Source organism: Amblyomma americanum, chromosome 1 (assembly GCF_052857255.1).
Source record: "Amblyomma americanum isolate KBUSLIRL-KWMA chromosome 1, ASM5285725v1, whole genome shotgun sequence".
NCBI classification, from domain to species: Eukaryota; Metazoa; Arthropoda; class Arachnida; order Ixodida; family Ixodidae; genus Amblyomma; species Amblyomma americanum.
Window position 1 is genome coordinate 248,885,071 of NC_135497.1, and position 17,109 is coordinate 248,902,179.

The 17,109-nt window shown below is 49.1% G+C and overlaps 1 protein-coding gene across 1 annotated transcript; it reads right to left on the reverse strand.

The window, feature by feature from the left end:
• Nucleotides 1-1,952: 1,952 nt before the first annotated feature.
• Nucleotides 1,953-4,617, reverse strand: LOC144096527 (uncharacterized). Its single transcript, XM_077629398.1, has 3 exons — nt 2,968-4,617; nt 2,566-2,679; nt 1,953-2,423 (listed from the first exon to the last, which is right to left on the reverse strand). The coding sequence occupies exons 1-3, from the start codon at nt 3,423-3,425 to the stop codon at nt 2,282-2,284; spliced, it is 714 nt and encodes a 237-aa protein (XP_077485524.1). The 5' UTR covers nt 3,426-4,617; the 3' UTR covers nt 1,953-2,281.
• Nucleotides 4,618-17,109: the final 12,492 nt, after the last annotated feature.

Below are 17,109 nucleotides of genomic sequence, written 5' to 3' on the forward strand. Positions count from 1 at the left end.
GCGGCGGATGCAGAGGTGACCACCACAGGAAGTGGGCAGAGTCTGGCGGCGACACGGAAAGGTCCTGGGCTGCCGTCCAGGGACCCGACAAACCCCTGGGGCCAGCAGAATGGAGCAGAAGCCAAACGGGTGAGCTTTGCTAGCAGCGCCTCCCAGGCTATAAATCAAGAACTAGAGGAGCTAAAGAAAGCAAATGCAACACAGAGGGAGCTCATAACATCCTTAACTCAGGAAATTAAGGTGCTTAAAGCTCAGATCTCAAACGGCCAGGCTCTCCAGGATGCCGCGGCGACAGCTAAGAGACCAGCAGTGGAGGAAAACACTACGACAGGCCTGGTACAAACAGAGTCAGCTGATTGCATGGAACAAGACGAGGCCAGACCCCCACCGCCAAAAAGGAAAAGTGGAGACTTGGACCCATTAGAAAAACAAGTCAGAGATCAGGCAAACAAAAATAAGGAATACGAGGGATATTTTAAGATTTTTCAGGAACAGATAAAAGACATAACCGAAAAAATGCAAGCATTCTCGGCTGCGCTCAACAGTATCGGGACAAGCCTCGGGGCCAAAATTGTCCGAATAGAGGAATTTTTAAACGAACAAAATGGCAGGGAAACCCAATCACAGTAATCCCAAGGAAATCCCGGAGCTTAAAGCTCTGTGGCAGTGGAACTGCAGAGGCTTTGCCAGAAAACGAGCGCTACTGCAACAGTACATAACGATGTGCGGTGTCGAACCCATAGCCGTGGCCCTGCAGGAAACATCGAAAACAGGGGCGACAATAGCCGGCTATAAGCTTTACGGGAACAGGAAGAAGGACTCCAGGGTGGCAACTTTGGTTAAAAAGAATCTGGCCGTCATAAAACATGACATAGAGTCCGAAGGACCAGACTCCGTCTTTGTTGAAATAATCACCGGAAGGAGGGAATCTAACAGCATTTTTCTTCTTAACGTTTACAGCAACCCAAGGCAGAAATTCAACTTCGAAGCCACCTTTAAGGAGGCAATCAAAATCGCAGGCAGATGTCCCTTAGTTATTATGGGTGATTTCAACGCGGCCCATCCGGAGTGGGGCTACAAGCAGGCAAATTCCAAGGGTCGGCAATTGCTAGAATACATTCAAGACCTAGGAATCACACTGCATAACGATCCCTGCACGCCAACGAGAGAAGGATCGGGAGGAAAGGTGGATACTTCTCCGGACCTCACCCTCAGCAGAAACATTACTAAGGCAACCTGGGGCACCACAGGGCGGAACCTAGGTAGCGACCACATCATCATATCCCTCACTTTAGGAAAGGGCATCGCGGTGAGAAAATATAAGAAGCCAACCATCACGGAGTGGGATAAATTTAGGGCCATAAGAGAAGCAGAACACATGGGCAGCATAACCGACATATGCGAGTGGACCACCCTGCTGAAAAAACACGTAGAGGACACTACAGTTGAGGTAGAGGACAAGGACGCCCCACAAAACGTGGACAGCAGGCTTCTCAGTCTTTTTCGGCAGAAAACGGCCCTCCAGGAATGGAAAAAGAAAAATAAGAACGACAGGCGGATAACGAGGGACCTAAGCAAACTCAACAGAGAAATAGAAAAGCATGCCTTTCAGGTATGCGAGCAAAATTGGCTAAGCGCTTGCGACCAGATGGAAAGGGGAATGAGTCTGACAAAGACGTGGAATATAATCAGACACTTATTGGACCCAGATAAAACCAAATCAGAGAGATAAAACCAAATTTTTGCCTCTAGTCGAGGCAAAAACAGTTCAGCCAGTTGCTGACGCACGTTGCTTTTTTTATGTGCGGCAGGGCAATGTCAACAGCCTTCTTAACGGTCACAAGGACCGTGACAAATTCTGACTTTGGGAATGTTCGCCCACCCCTTGATTGCAGGTCAATAAGCCCCATCAGCACGGGACTGGGTCCATCCGAGTATTGGAGGTGAGGGCAGAAGCTGCATGTTCTCCGCTCCTCAACTGCTCTCGCCACGAACCCTGCTATATAAGCAATGCTGGCATTTGCTATGGTTGATGGAGGCCGCTGCGCTGAAATAGAACATACCCATATTAGTATATGGAGCTAGACATTCTGCAATAATCCCATTTGTGAGAGCACAAAAAAAAACAGCTTTTGTCACTAACCTATAAAAAAGTTCCGCAGAGCAAATTTTAGACCACATGTAGAGACAAAGCTTGGGCATAAACCAAATATGACATTTGTCATGTCGCCACTCAACATGCATTCCCTCAAAAATTTCAAATTTTGGGCATTGATACCACTCAGTTGTTATAGCCTTGACATAACGCGAAATGATCGCTTTTTGGTGGCACCTCACGTGGGTGGAGGCACTCACGAGGCATCGCTTTCAGGGATGTGAAGAGCTCGTCAATGTGCATCACAAAATATTCAGTTCTCGTGAACCTGAAACAAAAACATGCATACTATTCATATCAGCCAAATATATGTATTAGACAAATCGTTGTTGGCTGCAAAAGAACAGCACTAGTAGTCCAGCGAGCCAGCCAAGCGTAAGCTCTTGAGAAACATTTGATGCAAGATATACCTGGCTGGGGCAACTTGCGCTGTCTCGGTCGAATCATGCGTGGTTGCCTGTGCTGTTGCTTCAGCCGGAACATCAAGTTCGGAGGACGTCACATTCAGGGAGGCACCATGCATACTGCAATACATGTAAAACAGTTACCACCACTACTAAGCAGCAGCCACATAAAAGCAAAAACTGCTTGTAACACATCGCCCATCGGCACAGCAGGATTTGCGTGCTCGTGTGTTCTGAACAGTAAAAAATTCCAGTCAGCAGGCAGGCTACAACACTAGTAGCTGCTCGCATCGTGAAATCTTAGTTGTGCAAGGGCCTGAAACGTGATAAGCTTTCTATTTTGAAACAAGAGACAACCAGTTCACAACTATGAGCACTCGTCCCGGAGCTCAAATAACATGCACCTACCTCAAAACAGTCTGTCCGTTTTCAACGTTTGAAACTTGGGATGGATACAGGCTGTCAGTCCGCAAGATCCTCTCCAGGCTAAATGTCACGGCTCTTGCATCCAGACAGTGGTTTCCGCCAGCCATTTTCCGCAAAGAACTGAAGAGGAGCTCGACGGGGTCGCTCGGGGAGTTCCTTGTTAATACATAAAAAAAGCCGCTCTCGAGAAGGTACTTAATGCATAGTACCGTAGATTTGCTTGTCAGCAAGATAGCTTTATAGGTTTCAGCACTAAGAAACTTTTTCCCGCTCCTTTTACAGGCATTGTAGAGAGTTTCGAGGTAGTCTGGGAACTCCTTCTCCAGCCATTGTAGGCGTTCGTCGGAAGCGCAAAAGAAGTGCATTTGGTCAGGCTTTCTCATATGCACATGTGCTGTTCGGTTGGCCACATTAAGAATGGCAAACCACTTCTGCATCATCTTTATAAACAATATTGTTGCGTCTGCGTTCCTGAACTGTTCTGCCTGAGGGTGGTAACTGGGGTATTCTTCCAAAAAATAAGGCGCCGAGATAACTTCATCTCAAAACAGCAGCACTGCTCTGCCCACATGCATCTTCTCAAAATTAGTTGGCTCTATGTGCTTCTGTGTCAGGAATCGAACTGGTTTCACAATCTGGTTTTTTTGAAGAACATAGAGCTGCTTCACAAACTCTCCAGTTATTGGCTGACTGCCATCTGTCATTTCCCCGTCTAGTAGAAGGCTTCGCACGTTTTTTATAATATGACACTGGTCAAAGGACAAGAATAGGTTTCTTTCTGGATCACATGGATGACTGGCCACTGGCTTGAGGGAGCCATTGCCCAGGTGGCGCATCATTGTGACATTAATCTTGTGGTTATCCGTGACGATCCGGACGACGTAGAGGCCACACTTTTAAACTTCAGCGATCCCTTCTTTTGTCAGCTGATACAGGAGCTTGTCATTTAATCGGTTAGTGAAGAAAAAGCCGCAAGGAATTTTGTACGACAGGCCTGTTGCAGCGAAACACAGCACCTTGTTGGAAAGCACGATGTTGTTTACACTATCTCCTGTCCCAGCGTCTTCTCTCACAGTTTGCTGACCAAAAAAGAAGTCCATTTTACGATCGTAGATGCATTTGGAGCTTATAGCCATTTCATCCACAATAATTGAGGAAAACCGCGCTTGCTCTTTCAGCTGCCCCACCTCTTGCTTTAGGCGTTCTTTCATTAATGGTGGGATCCCACTTTCACTGTTGGATTTGCCAACATAGCGAAGTAGCGTGTTTTTTGAAGGCAATTTCAACAGTCCTCTGTTGCGTATGTAACGGTATGCCTTAGGGGACAAGTAGTACAAAACTACACCTTCCCGGAAAAAGTCTGGAGACCACACGGGCCGTTGCCTTGACGCATTGGCGATCTGTTGTTCCCCTAGGCAGTCTTCTAAGCAGAACTGGGCTGTGCCGACCTTGTCCAAGCACTTTCTCAACGCCGAGTGGAGAGTGTGGTTTTCAAAACCACTGAGCTTCTTTTTTAGGCGGCTGTTTTCTCGCTACAGTCTCCCGATAGCATCTGCTTTCCCGAACAATTGCACTCTCATTCGGTTTATATTCCTTGAATCAGACTGCTTGCGCGGAAGAAGGTCATCGGTAGTTTGCGTTGTGCAATCAAGTGCCCCACTAGACTGCTGTAATTCACCGACTGCATCTTGTGCACTTGGTTTCTCATATTCTGCACCTTTATGACTTGCTTCTTCATCTCCTAACAAGGGTGCATGAATCAGGCTATCTTCATACACTACAGGAAACGAGCAGGCAGAAGTTGCCGAATGGCCTGTGCTTTTTTCGCGACCACCGGCTGAACCACCAGCTTCATCAGGGCCGCTCGATAAATTTGATGCCCTTTCTTGGTTTGGAGTAGAATTCTGCGTCAATCGCTCCAACTTACGTCTTTTTTTGTGGCTGTTGTGGCAGCATGTAGCTTGGGTAACCCGCGAACACGCTCGGAACAGCATCCCGTTTCAGGCGCCGCAGCTTTGTGGACCTCAAAGTATAATCCGAATCTAAAAAGTGAAGGCTTCAGACGACACTGCTAGCAGACTTGTCATTTGGGACAAAATCTTTTCTTGATATGGCCTTCAGCCATGCTTGGCGGCGATCATCATTCGCGGGAAATTCGTGAAAATTTATTCAAAGTTTGTTTTTGTTTTCTGCCAAAGTGGCAGAAAGGTACGCAGCAGTACATTTATCTGAAAAATACAGAAGCAGATAGGATTGTAGTGCGAAGCTCATGACAGGGAACCGACGCAGTTTTCATCACACAGCAAATAATTTAATTGCGGGATCACATAAGCTACACGAAACCACTCGCACCTACCAGGAACACATGCAACATAGCAAAACAAAGCCCAGCAAATAGTTCTCGCTTCAAGAGCAAAAAAGCAGAGCTCAGAACTTCTGACTCTCGTGGTGGCGTATAAAAAATGCACGAGCGCTTATCGTAATTAATTATGTTGTTCGAGCCAGAGAGAGCTTCGCTGTAAAGTAGCTGCGCAGTACTCTAAAAATCGAGTGAAAGGCACAAAAAGCATCCCTGAGTTTTGTCATACAGCGCGGCAGCTTTTGCAACACACAAAAAAAAAAACATTCAGCACGGTGGCATGCAATCTGGACGAAATGTTGCGCGGTAAAAGCCTCGGTTGCCCCAGTCGGCTTTTAGACGACCACTAAAGCTCCATGAAAAAGCAATCCGTAACTGTTTAACAACGTGCCTCGACTTCTTTGCAGCTGCAAGAAGGAGTCGAAAGAAATTGACTTCGTATTCACTGTTCTTCTGCGTGAAAACGTGCCAACAGGGTTGATGTCGCCACTGAAATCGCAGGCAGTGCCGGCCAGGCGAGCGCCGCTTGAGCCTTGGGCTAAGGTCGCCACCTCGCGGCGTGTTCCGGAGTTAGCATAATTACACTTCTCCGCTGCGCTACGGCCTGAGCAACGGCGCGCCGCCGGAGCTGATCGCGGAGGCCACGCTCTTCCCAGCAGCTCTCGCGAACAGTCATAATTGAACTGCCACCTGACACGGTGCGCAGTTTGCTCACAATCTGGTGGGCAGGTTTCGATGACACCGCAAGGTCACGTGACCTAGCTGGCCCACCTACCTCCTAGATTTCTTCTCTGGGGATTTTTCGGGGGCTTCTTGCTCACGGTCAACGACGCCAACGAGGAAGCCGAATTTTCTGCAACAGGAGTTCCTTAACGCCATGGCGTTAAAATAAATAATTATGCGATATCGTTAAATCATATGCCTCTCTTATTTTATAGTTGATCCGTACGCACCCTGGTTTATTAATATTGACAATTCGATGATAGGCCACCGTGAATCTAGTTAATGTTGAAGCTTACGTCAGTTTCAGCGACATGAGCTTGATTGTGCAGTATCTATTGTGGAGTCCGGCCGCGGCAACCGAATTTCGATCGAGGCGAAATTCTAGAGGCCCGTGCACTGTGCGATGTCAGTGCACGCTAAAGAACCCCAGGTGGTCGAAATATCCGGAGTCCTTCACTACGGCGTCCCTCAAAGCCTGAGTCGCTTTGGGACCTTAAACCACATAAACCAAAACTTCCAGTGACGCTCCGGTTTCCTAGGCTTTGCCGGGGGACCAAAAACGCGGGTAGTTTAGAGAATGCTTAGAGAATGGGACAGGGACAAACTTTGTAATTCGTCGCAAGTGTTGCGAATGGCATGTAAAATGCTCACCATTTCTAAAAAAGACACAGGTAACTGGAAGAGTCAACGAAGCGCTATAGCATGATTTGATAGAGGCGTTTTACATCCGAAAGAAAGGGTCGGACTGCGTCAGCACTCCTGCGGAGGAGCTTTACTCTAATGAGTATAATTTTTAAGATAGACTTATCTCAGGCGGGTGTTTGATGTTTGCTTTTTCATTGGCACGAGTACATGCGGTGTGTGACCATGGAAAAAAAAAAGCTGTATAAATGTGTGTAATGTGTGTGCTTGATCCATAAATGAAACTTGTTGAGAGTAGCGCTTGTCCCTGCTGTCCTTCGACTGTTCTGTCGCGCTACATGCATTCCCAATAGCACCTATGTATGCTCGGGTTGAGGCCCGAACGGAGTCCCGTCGCCCGCCTGTGCGGCGCTGACGCTCCGGGTTCACGAGGCCCTGATTTGGCTGGTTCTAAGTCACCGCCAGCCATTGCCGGTAACGACGCGCGAGAAGCCATCGACGTGCGGCCCGTGTCGTCTGGATGAGCTCTGCATATCCCCCATCCTTTCTTGTGCTGTGTCGCGCGCGATGCAACCCTTTGGTTGGCCAAGCGGCCCACGATCGCCCTTAGCTATGTGCCGTCATGCGTGTGTGGTCCCTGCACTGCGGGCTTGCTTTTGAGATGCTGCGGCTAGGCTATGGCTTGCACTAAGGTCGTGGAGACTACTGAGTAATAAACACTTGTTCTCCTAATTAACTGCGCCTTCCTTCCTTCCTTCCTTCCTTCCTTCCTTCCTTCCTTCCTTCCTTCCTTCCTTCCTTCCTTCCTTCCTTCCTTCCTTCCTTCCTTCCTTCCTTTCTTCCTTCCTTCCTTCCTTCCTTCCTCCCTTTCTTTCTTCCTTCCTTCCTTCCTTCCTTTCTTCCTTCCTTCTCCTTCCTTCCTTCCTTCCTTCCTTCCTTCCTTCTCCTTCCTTCCTTCCTTCCTTCCTTCCTTCCTTCCTTCCTTCCAAGTGAGAGCGCAGGCGCATGGTGAACTCTAGCTATAGCCCTCCGCTTTCTCTGGCTCGAACCTGCGTTATGTGCGCGGAGTGCCACCTAATTAACAACCATCGCTGGTAACTCAACACTGTGTGCAATAAGCATACAGGATCGCGTGACAATCTGTCCCGCCCTGCCTGCGATGCTTGCCGTTGCTCGCTGCTCTAGTCCGGGCCAGACATAGAAGGTCGCGCGGACCGTGCACCACGGAGTGACATGTACTGGTGGGCGTTGCTGAGCATAGCCAGGATTTGTTGAGCCACAGCGCCAAGCGTAGTCATGTTTTCGAAATTCTAAACACTGTTGTGGCTGTCACTAACGGTAGGCTACAAATCTCTAATTACAGCCAAGCGTGTAACTGCAAAAAGCTATCTACTTGAATTTAGTTATCAACCTTACTGTATACCACGATTCACCTGTTTTCTGACATAACCGCACCCATAACGCCACAACTAATATTAATAAACCGCAAAAGCGATACATAAAAAAATATATTTTAAAAGTTAATGGTCGCCGCGGTGGCTGAGTGGTTATGGTGCTCGGCTGCTGTCCCGAAAGACGCGGGTTCGATCCCAACCACGGCGGTCGAATTTCGATGGAGGCGAAATTCTAGAGGCCCGTACGATGTCAGTGCACGTTAAAGAACCCCAGGTGGTGGAAATTTCCGGAGCTCTCCATGCACTACGGCGTCCCTCATAGCATTAGTCGCTTTGGGACGTTAAACCCTAACAAATCAAATCAAAATTAATGGATTGCTTGGCTGAACCAGCCGGTATGAAGAAGCGCTCCCTAGATGAGTAGGGGCATCGTTGATTACATCATGCTGCTGTTAGCGTTGGTGCAGATCGTGCGCTCTTTCAAAACTGGCCGTAAAAAATTCGCGACCTACGCAATGGGACTCCCAACGTGAAAAAGAGTTCCATTTTAGAACCCCCCCCCCCCTCCACCCCGCCTGCACTCAGCTTCATAATTGGTTTGTAGCTTCAGGCTCAAGCTGAACCTCTACATCGAGCGACTTTGAGCACACGTGCATGCACCTGACAGTACTGGCCAGCAGGACACCCGCCGAGCACATCTGTTTGGACAAGCAAGCTCAAGCTGCAGCAACAGGAAGAGCGCAGCGGCGTTTCCACTTTCTCGATAATGGCATCCGGTCGCCGACCTACAACGCCCACACATGTGGTGTTTGTGGGACATCCGTACTCGCGGAATGTACTCCATTTAACCGCACAGAGCTCAGCGCGGGCTGTTTGCCCGACGAGGTGCAATACTGGGCCAATCCGTGGATAAAGTGAAAACAACTAACATCACTTCCTGTTCATTTACGCGACAGCCCAGGTCCAAGCAACACCGGCGCTCTGAAGCTATGCAATTAAAACAGCCGAAAAGGCGAACATCGTGCCCTTAACCACAGCATAAGGATATAAGCACGAAATCATGACATAATGCTCAAGTAGTATGCGAATGCAGAGTCATGCCATGCGGCGACATGCGCAACGACAGTAAAAGGACAGGAGCTAGCCCAAAACCAAGTCCTGTTGCACCACGGGTGCGCCCGCCTCTCTGGGATACGACGTTGTCTACTCCGACAATCTTAGAACGGTTTTCCGATCTTGCCTAACTTCGCACTATCATGACCCAGTTCAGCCATATGCGTTCCGAATTTTAAGAACCAGTTAACGACGAGGGAGCGTGAAAAGCCCTCGTGACGTCTACGTAGCAAGCATTGAGCTGCTGACGTTCCCCTACGGCATTGCGAAGGTGATTGACAGTTTCGACTAACTGCGCCACGGTTGCAAGACTGGAACAGAAACCATGCTAGAATGAACTTGTGTAAGAAGTAATTTGTTTCCAAAGATTAAGAACTTGTTTCCATATCTTATGTTCTGAGGCTTTACAGCAAACCGAACGTTTAGCGCAGTGGAAAGTGCTCCATGCGCAACGCCCACCAGGTGTGCAGTGCTCCCATGACTGGCCTCGCATCTCAACATTTCATGAAAAGATTGCAATCCCCACAGAGAGCAGATAGGTATTTTTCAAGGCAACTGCCACGTCACCACCTCTGTAATTCCTGTCCTACCTCAGAACCTTTCCACCAGGGGTAGAAGTGCTACTATCACTTATGACACATCGTAACCAAGTGCCCGTTATGTGTATAGTGCGCGAGAGTTCCGATAAACAATTTTTCCAAATCTCTTGCTCTGCTAGATGTGATACGAGCATTTAAAAGCAATAATTCTTAGCTATGATCAATTCACTCAGCTTGTTGACAGCTCTATACTTGAAACGGCAGATAGTTGAGACCTAAGCGAAGCAGAATCTTCACCAATTTGGATTCGTTCTCTCTTTTCTTGCTGCGTCAGGCCCAGAGAGCGCTCATTCGGCTCGCGATTCTACGTGTAGGTGCGCTTAATTACTAACCTTGAGCTTTTCATGCGTCACATTCGCTTTCGTGCATTTAGCTCTGCCTGTCAAATTTTTCTACATTTTTAGCCAAATATATTTCTCCCGAGAAATCATTAAAATACGTAACTACCGGTGTGCAGCTACCGGTTTTTCTTTTTCGTACCATTGCATTAGCAACAATAGCTATTTCGTATGAAAGGTTGGGCCCGTGCTCACTGTTCTTGCACTCATTTGGTACCAAGGTGCGATTCAGAATTTATTTGTGATACTACAAGAAATTGAGGCGAAACTCAATCGAACGTAACTGGTGCAATAGCGCATGATCTGCAGAGGCAATTATTACTGGCACTAGTGGGAATACGTATGTTCGTTAGTCGTCACTCCATTAATTGGGACAGTCTTGCAGTGTGCGGATGTGTTAGGCGTGGTTACACCACATATCCTATGAGGTCGTAGCAGAAGTCTCTCGCTGACAAATATTTCGGCTCCGCGATTTCCTGCTGTTAAGTTGCTTAGCACCTGTTTTTAAGCTTAGCATCCGTTTCTCCGTTATAGTAGCCTTCGACACATCGAATTTCTTTTTTTTTGCGTCCTGAAAGACGGAAAAAGACGAGCAATTCGTGCCGCGGGTATTTTTCTATACCATGTACTACAGGAGCGGAGGTATTAGATGTAGATACAGTCAAGCCCATATATATTCTGAATTATTATGCGAAGCATAATAGGGACACTACTTAGCTCAACCATAGCCCAGCCTGGCACGGCCGCGACCACCAAGGCTAACTCCCGCTCCTCCCGCTAGGGGCGCTGCAGCCGAGCACGTGGTCTGACGTCACGCCAGCTGTGGAGAAACGGCGCACAACTCGCGCGGTCGCCGCGCGGCCGCGACCACCAAGGCTAACTCCCGCTCCTCCCGCTAGGGGCGCTGCAGCCGAGCACGTGGTCTGACGTCACGCCAGCTGAGGAGAGACGGAGCTCAACTCGCGCGGTCGCCGCGCGACCGCGACCACCAAGGCTAACTGCCGCTCCTCCCGCTAGGGGCGCTGCAGCCGAGCACGTGGTCTGACGTCATGCCAGCTGAGGAGAGACGCTAACTCCCGTTCCTCCCGCTAGGGGCGCTGCAGCCGAGCACGTGGTCTGACGTCACGACAGCTGAGGAGAGACGGGGCTCAACTCGCGCGGTCGCCGCGCGGCCGCGACCACCAAGGCTAACTCCCGCTCCTCCCGCTAGGGGCGCTGCAGCCGAGCACGTGGTCTGACGTCACGCCAGCTGAGGAGAGACGGGCTGCACGCTCCGGGCAGTAGTGGAGGGTCCTATACCGCTGCAGGCAGTGGAACCTGGTCTTCAGGATTCCAATGCACCTTTCTACTACAACCCTCATTTTGGAATGTGCCTCGTTGTAGCAGCCCTCTGGCATCTGGGTGCTTGGGTGCCCAGGCACTGGCGTCATCAGAGCATCCTCCAGAGGGTATCCACTGTCACCTGCAGGTAAAATAGTGTTCTATCCCTCTGGATTTTTTTTGCCAAGCAGCACTTACCAAGAAGATGCTCTCCCTCTGAGAGATTTGCGGTCGTCACTCGTTGTCGCAGGCCTGAATATCGCCAGACAAACGAGTCGTGGCTTGAGCCTGGCCGGCATGGATCAATTGCCTGGATGCGCGCACATGAATCGCACACATGTTGGGACACCGCAGGAAAAAGAACTTAATACCAGAATCATTACAGTGCACCACCAACTCGGTAGCAACTGCCGTGGCCAGGATGACCTATCAAGTATTTCAAAACTGCTTCAAGTAGGACTCATATAAAAAGCTTGATCAAAATACCTAGAAAGAACCTATTTACACAATACTACGGACCATAACGGTCTATGCAGGAGGCATTACAACCATTTTGCTAAATAGAATGTACCTTAGAATCTATGGCATTATTGCATTAAGAATAAAGTTACCCAAGACTGCATAATAATACAAAAAAGTCGCAAAACAAAGTGAATACATGAAGACGCATGTCATGAGCAAAGCTATTTGAACAAAGACGTACAGCACGGCACTCACAATTAATCAGTTTCTATTCATGGCACGTAAGCTCTCACTATTAATAATATTGGAGAAGGGACAGTGAATCTTGAGATAACGAGCTGTGTCAGTGCACAACTGTACTGACAGCTGTGCTGCACTTAACGTGCATTAAATATCAGCGCCCACGTGCATTCCGGGTTATCTCAATACTGTAACTGTGCGGGAAGCAGCGAGCAGCTACACTAATTTTTAGCGGCTTTATGTTCCCGCAAATTCGGCCAAACATTTCATACGTCAGATGTTTGGTTATATACTAGTATAATGTAATTGATCCACTTAACACCATTGTATTAAGGGCGTAGTACCCTTTTCTAGTCATAAAAGCCTGCGTCTCGCCGGGGCTCAGATTCTTGGGCGCACTTATGGCGATCATTGTTCCATCAACGCACCCGGCGACGCCAGGGATGCGACCACGCTCCATAAACTCAGCCTTGGCGCCGGACTTCTCCTCTGGAGTCGAAGGAAACGACACCCAGCTTTTCTCGGTGCCGACACGTACGATTGCCTGTGCGACAGCCAAAATCGTCCGGCTCACAGACAACTGCGGGAGACGTATAGTCGCCTCGCTGCCGACTGCCGCCTGGAAGCCCCCGGTAGCGAAAAACCGTAGCGCGCACAGTACTTTGTGCTCTGTTGTGAGCGCACTTTCCCTCGTTGGTCCAAGGTGGGGACTTAGCTCTTCGCATAGCCGGTGTACCAGTCCCTTCGACAGCCTGAAATGCCTTCGGAAGGCATCGTCAGGCATGTCGAAGGGATTGTCATGCACGCGCGACTGCCGATGCCGCCGATCACATTCGCTGAGCACCGCGAACAACAGCGGGGCGACGGGAGGTACCGCCTTGTCTCTTCTCGCGCTGAAGCGAAAGCCACTTTCCGAGTTCCGCACACAGCGACCGAACGCGTTCGCTTTCACTTGATTGACATGTCTCGTGACGTAAACAAAATCCGTGGTCCCGCCTCCGTGAAGTGATGTCACCGCCAGCGGTGACGACACACGGCCAATGGAGCGAGGTGGCGAGAGAGAAAGCGAACGCGTTCCAAAGCGAACTCTTTCGTGGATTCAGCCTGCTTCGTTCTCTTCCCCCGTGTCATTGTGTGTGGCTTTTGGCCCCTTTACATTACAATGATCAATAACCAGTTAGCCTAACAAGAAGTTCTCTTAACCTAGGAACCCTTCCGATACCCAAGGGCGGCAACCTACGAGTTGTACTAAAATCTGCCGCGCCTCTAATGCGCTCCATTTCCTGCATACGCCTATACTAACGGATACGAGGCAGACTGCAGATTTTGAAGCGCAAGCTTCACTACGACAGCTTTTCGAGCCGTCAGCGGGGCCGCAAGCTTCAACTTGAATATAGGTAGAGGTCAAACCATGAGCATAACTGGTGGTAGCCAACTTCAATCGACACACGACGCCAGTTACAGGAGCGACAACAGCGGCTGTTACATCAACTATCTCCACTTTGAAATTTGACCTTGACCTTCGACATTGACCGGACAAGCAGCAAGGCGTCTGCCGGCATCGCATAAAATAAAAAAAAATGGTTTTTGGGGTCAGGAAATGGCGCACTATCTGTCTAACATATCGGCTGACACCTGAACCGTGCTTTAAAAGGAGGGATAAAGAAGGGATTAAGAGAAGATAGATAGAAAGGGATCCGGAATAAAATAATTGGTTTTGAGGGAAAGGAAATGGTGCAGTATTTGTATCGCATATCGGCGAACACCTGAACCGTGCCGTAAGGGAACGGATAAAGGAGGGAATAAGAGAAGAAAAGAAGAAATAGGTGCAGTAGTGGAGGGCTCCGGAATGATTTTGACCACCTGGGAATCTTTAACGAGCACTGACTTTGCACACCACAGAGGCGCATTTAGCGTTTCGCCTCCACCGAAAAGCGTCCGCCGCGGTCGTAATGGAACCCGGGTACTCCGGATCGGTAGACGAGCATGCTATCCACTGAGCCACCGCGGCGGGTAAGTGAACGAAAATGAAATGAAAGTTGTTTTCAAGGAAATGATATTACGCCTGTCTCACTTATATCGTTGGACACCCGAATCTGGCTGTAAGGGAAGTGATACAACCCGCCGCGGTGGCTGAGTGGTTAGGGCGCTCGGCTACTGATCCGGATTGGCGCAACGGAGTTCTCGGGTTCGAACCCGATCGCCGCGGCTGCGTCTTTATGGAGGCAAAACGCTAAGACGCCCGTGTCCTGTGCGATGTCAGCGCACGTTAAAGGCCCCCGGTGGTCTAAATTATTACGCAGCCCTCCACTACGGCACCCCTTTCTTCCTTTCTTCTTTCACTCACTCCTTTATCCCTTCCCTTAGGGCGCGGTTCAGGTGTTCGCTGATATATGACAGATATTGCGCCATTTCCTTTCCACAAAAACCAATTATTGTTATTATTATTAAATCACGTTCGCGGCCAGTGAAGCTTTTGCTATAATAACGTATTGAACGCAAGCTTATGCGTCAGGCTACTCTGATAAAATAAAATTGGGTTAAAAGAATTTCGGAAGACCCGCAATGATTGAAGGCTGTGGGGTGTGCGCTGACATCTCACTGATATTGTGCAGTTCTAGAAGAAAAACCTTAAGAAAAACCAGTGCTTGCACGACCGTTAGGAAGTACTGCATGAAGGTATGAGGCGAGTATCTGCCTTGACCCAAGGTATCACCCCTGCTTTCGGAATACGGTTCATTGAGTTGCTCTTGTATCGTTTTGTTACAGATGGGCAAAGTCCCGTGGATTAATCGGTTTAGTAAAATTTCTCTTTGTCGCCAGACACCGCCTACGGTGGCCGCCGAGTTTAATTGTTGCTAGAATCCCTGCCGGATCCCTCCGTTTCTGCGTGTTTCACGCGAGGGGCGTCCCCGTCAGTAGCCATGGCGCCGTGCACTCCTTCGAAGGCTCTAGACTTCGATGTAGCCGTCCCTGCGGAGACTAGTCATTAGACCGTCGTCCTGAGAGTAGTCTGTTTAATAAAAATTACGATTGCACATAAGTCTGTTGTAACCCATGAACTTGACGACCAAGCTATTCGCTCTAGTGCGCGTGTGCGCAATCTTTTGAACACTTTTCAGGACTGCAATGGATGCTTAGAATTTTTCTCTTCCCGGGTGTGTGCATTTTAGTGCTCTGCTCTGGTCGTTTCATAAATAGGTCGAAAGATGTCGGCCTGTTTTGACACTAGACTGTTCTCGGAGAACAGGGAAGAGTTGAATATTAAGCTCCCATGATCTCCTCAGAGTTCAAAAATCATTTTGTTTTTCACGAAAGGGCTCCCGTCAGCATCATGTACGCGCAACTAGCACGCCGGTGGCCATTTAGGCTTCTGAGAGCCGCGTTGGTAATAAACTACTGCATGGAAGCTTCCCCTGCATGTGTGCAAGGCGTGGATCTGATTAGTGGGGTCCAATATTCGGCGCTCGGCAAGTGAAATGCTTGTGATATGCGATTTTTTTATATTTGTGTTTCCAATGCTGTTAGTGGAATAACTTGTGGTTTCGTTTGTGGGGGTTTAACGTCCAAAGCGACTCAGGCTATGAGGGACGCCGTAGTGAAGGGCTCCGGAAATTTCGACCACCTGGGGTTCTTTAACGTGCACTGACATCGCACAGTACACGGGACTCTGGAATTTCACCTCCATCGAAATTCGACCGCCGCGGCCGGGATCGAACCCGCGTCTTTCGGGCCAGCAGCCGAGCGCCGTAACCACTCAGCCACCGCGGCGGCTGGAATAACTTCTGATTGCACACTGCGATTTCTGAAATTCTACCCCCATTGATATCTGGACAGATTGAGGAATCGTTTGAACTGGATACTACGATTTCTTCTAAGAACTTCTGCATATGGCTTTTTGCAGTAACGTCCCACCGTTTCAGAAGGACATGCACTGCAATGTGGCTCACAAGATAGCTGCATACGCATTCTTCTACCAACGACTTTTCTTCTACCAACGACACGGCGGACTACGGGACAGTAATTAGGTGCAGTGTTAGTACCCCGTATACTCACTCAGATGCGCGTGGGGTCTCCCCACGCACCAACTTCAGGCGAAAACACCGCGGTGGTTTCTAAACCCTCCTTCAGACAGTGATTATGCGCAGCGCAGACAACGTACTCCACGACAGGCATGTTCCCAGATCTGTCACGCATACCTGCTCTGGCTAGACGAATCCAGCCCTGTCCGGCTCTTAACTTCGCCCCAAATCCCAGGAGGCTGTTGTAAAGGGATTGACAATGGCTATTTCCCCTTCGATCCTTTTTTTCACAGGGAAAATCTGAACTTGGTGCCTATTCCAGACATTTCCCTTCTAGTGACGACCTCACTGGATCTTTTAAGAAATATCAATTTCCCTCGCTACGAAAAGTATCCATAGTCGCGCCTTGCCTCTAATGTGTTCATGAAAACTCACGGACACATCACTGCCAAGGCAAACCCAATATTGTTACTTCGACACCGTCCAAGACCACTGTCAGGCAAAAGCGTTATTATTACTTAGACAATGACCGTTGAAAAACGTGTCTAATCATCTTGGATGAAGCTAGACAGGCGCTAATCGTTTCAGCATCAAGCGCAGGAGCATACGTCCGCAACAATTGTTCGGGACATGGAAGATGTGTTATAAGTTACCACTTCCTTAGAGCATCGAAACTTAAATTGGCTAGAGTCCGACAGAGCCCCGCGCACACCACCACTTCGATGAGACCAAGGCTGTGCCAGGGAAGCTACGAGCGCTGTCGGCCGCGGCAGTACATCGCTCATCCCTTCCTTTGTCAGCAAACAAAGAAACAGTGAGTGAGTGGATATGAGCTTGAGTGAACGGTTGCGACTCGTGAGTGTGAGCGGACGTGAGTGTGAGTGAGTGGTTTTGGGTGCGAGTGAGTGGTTG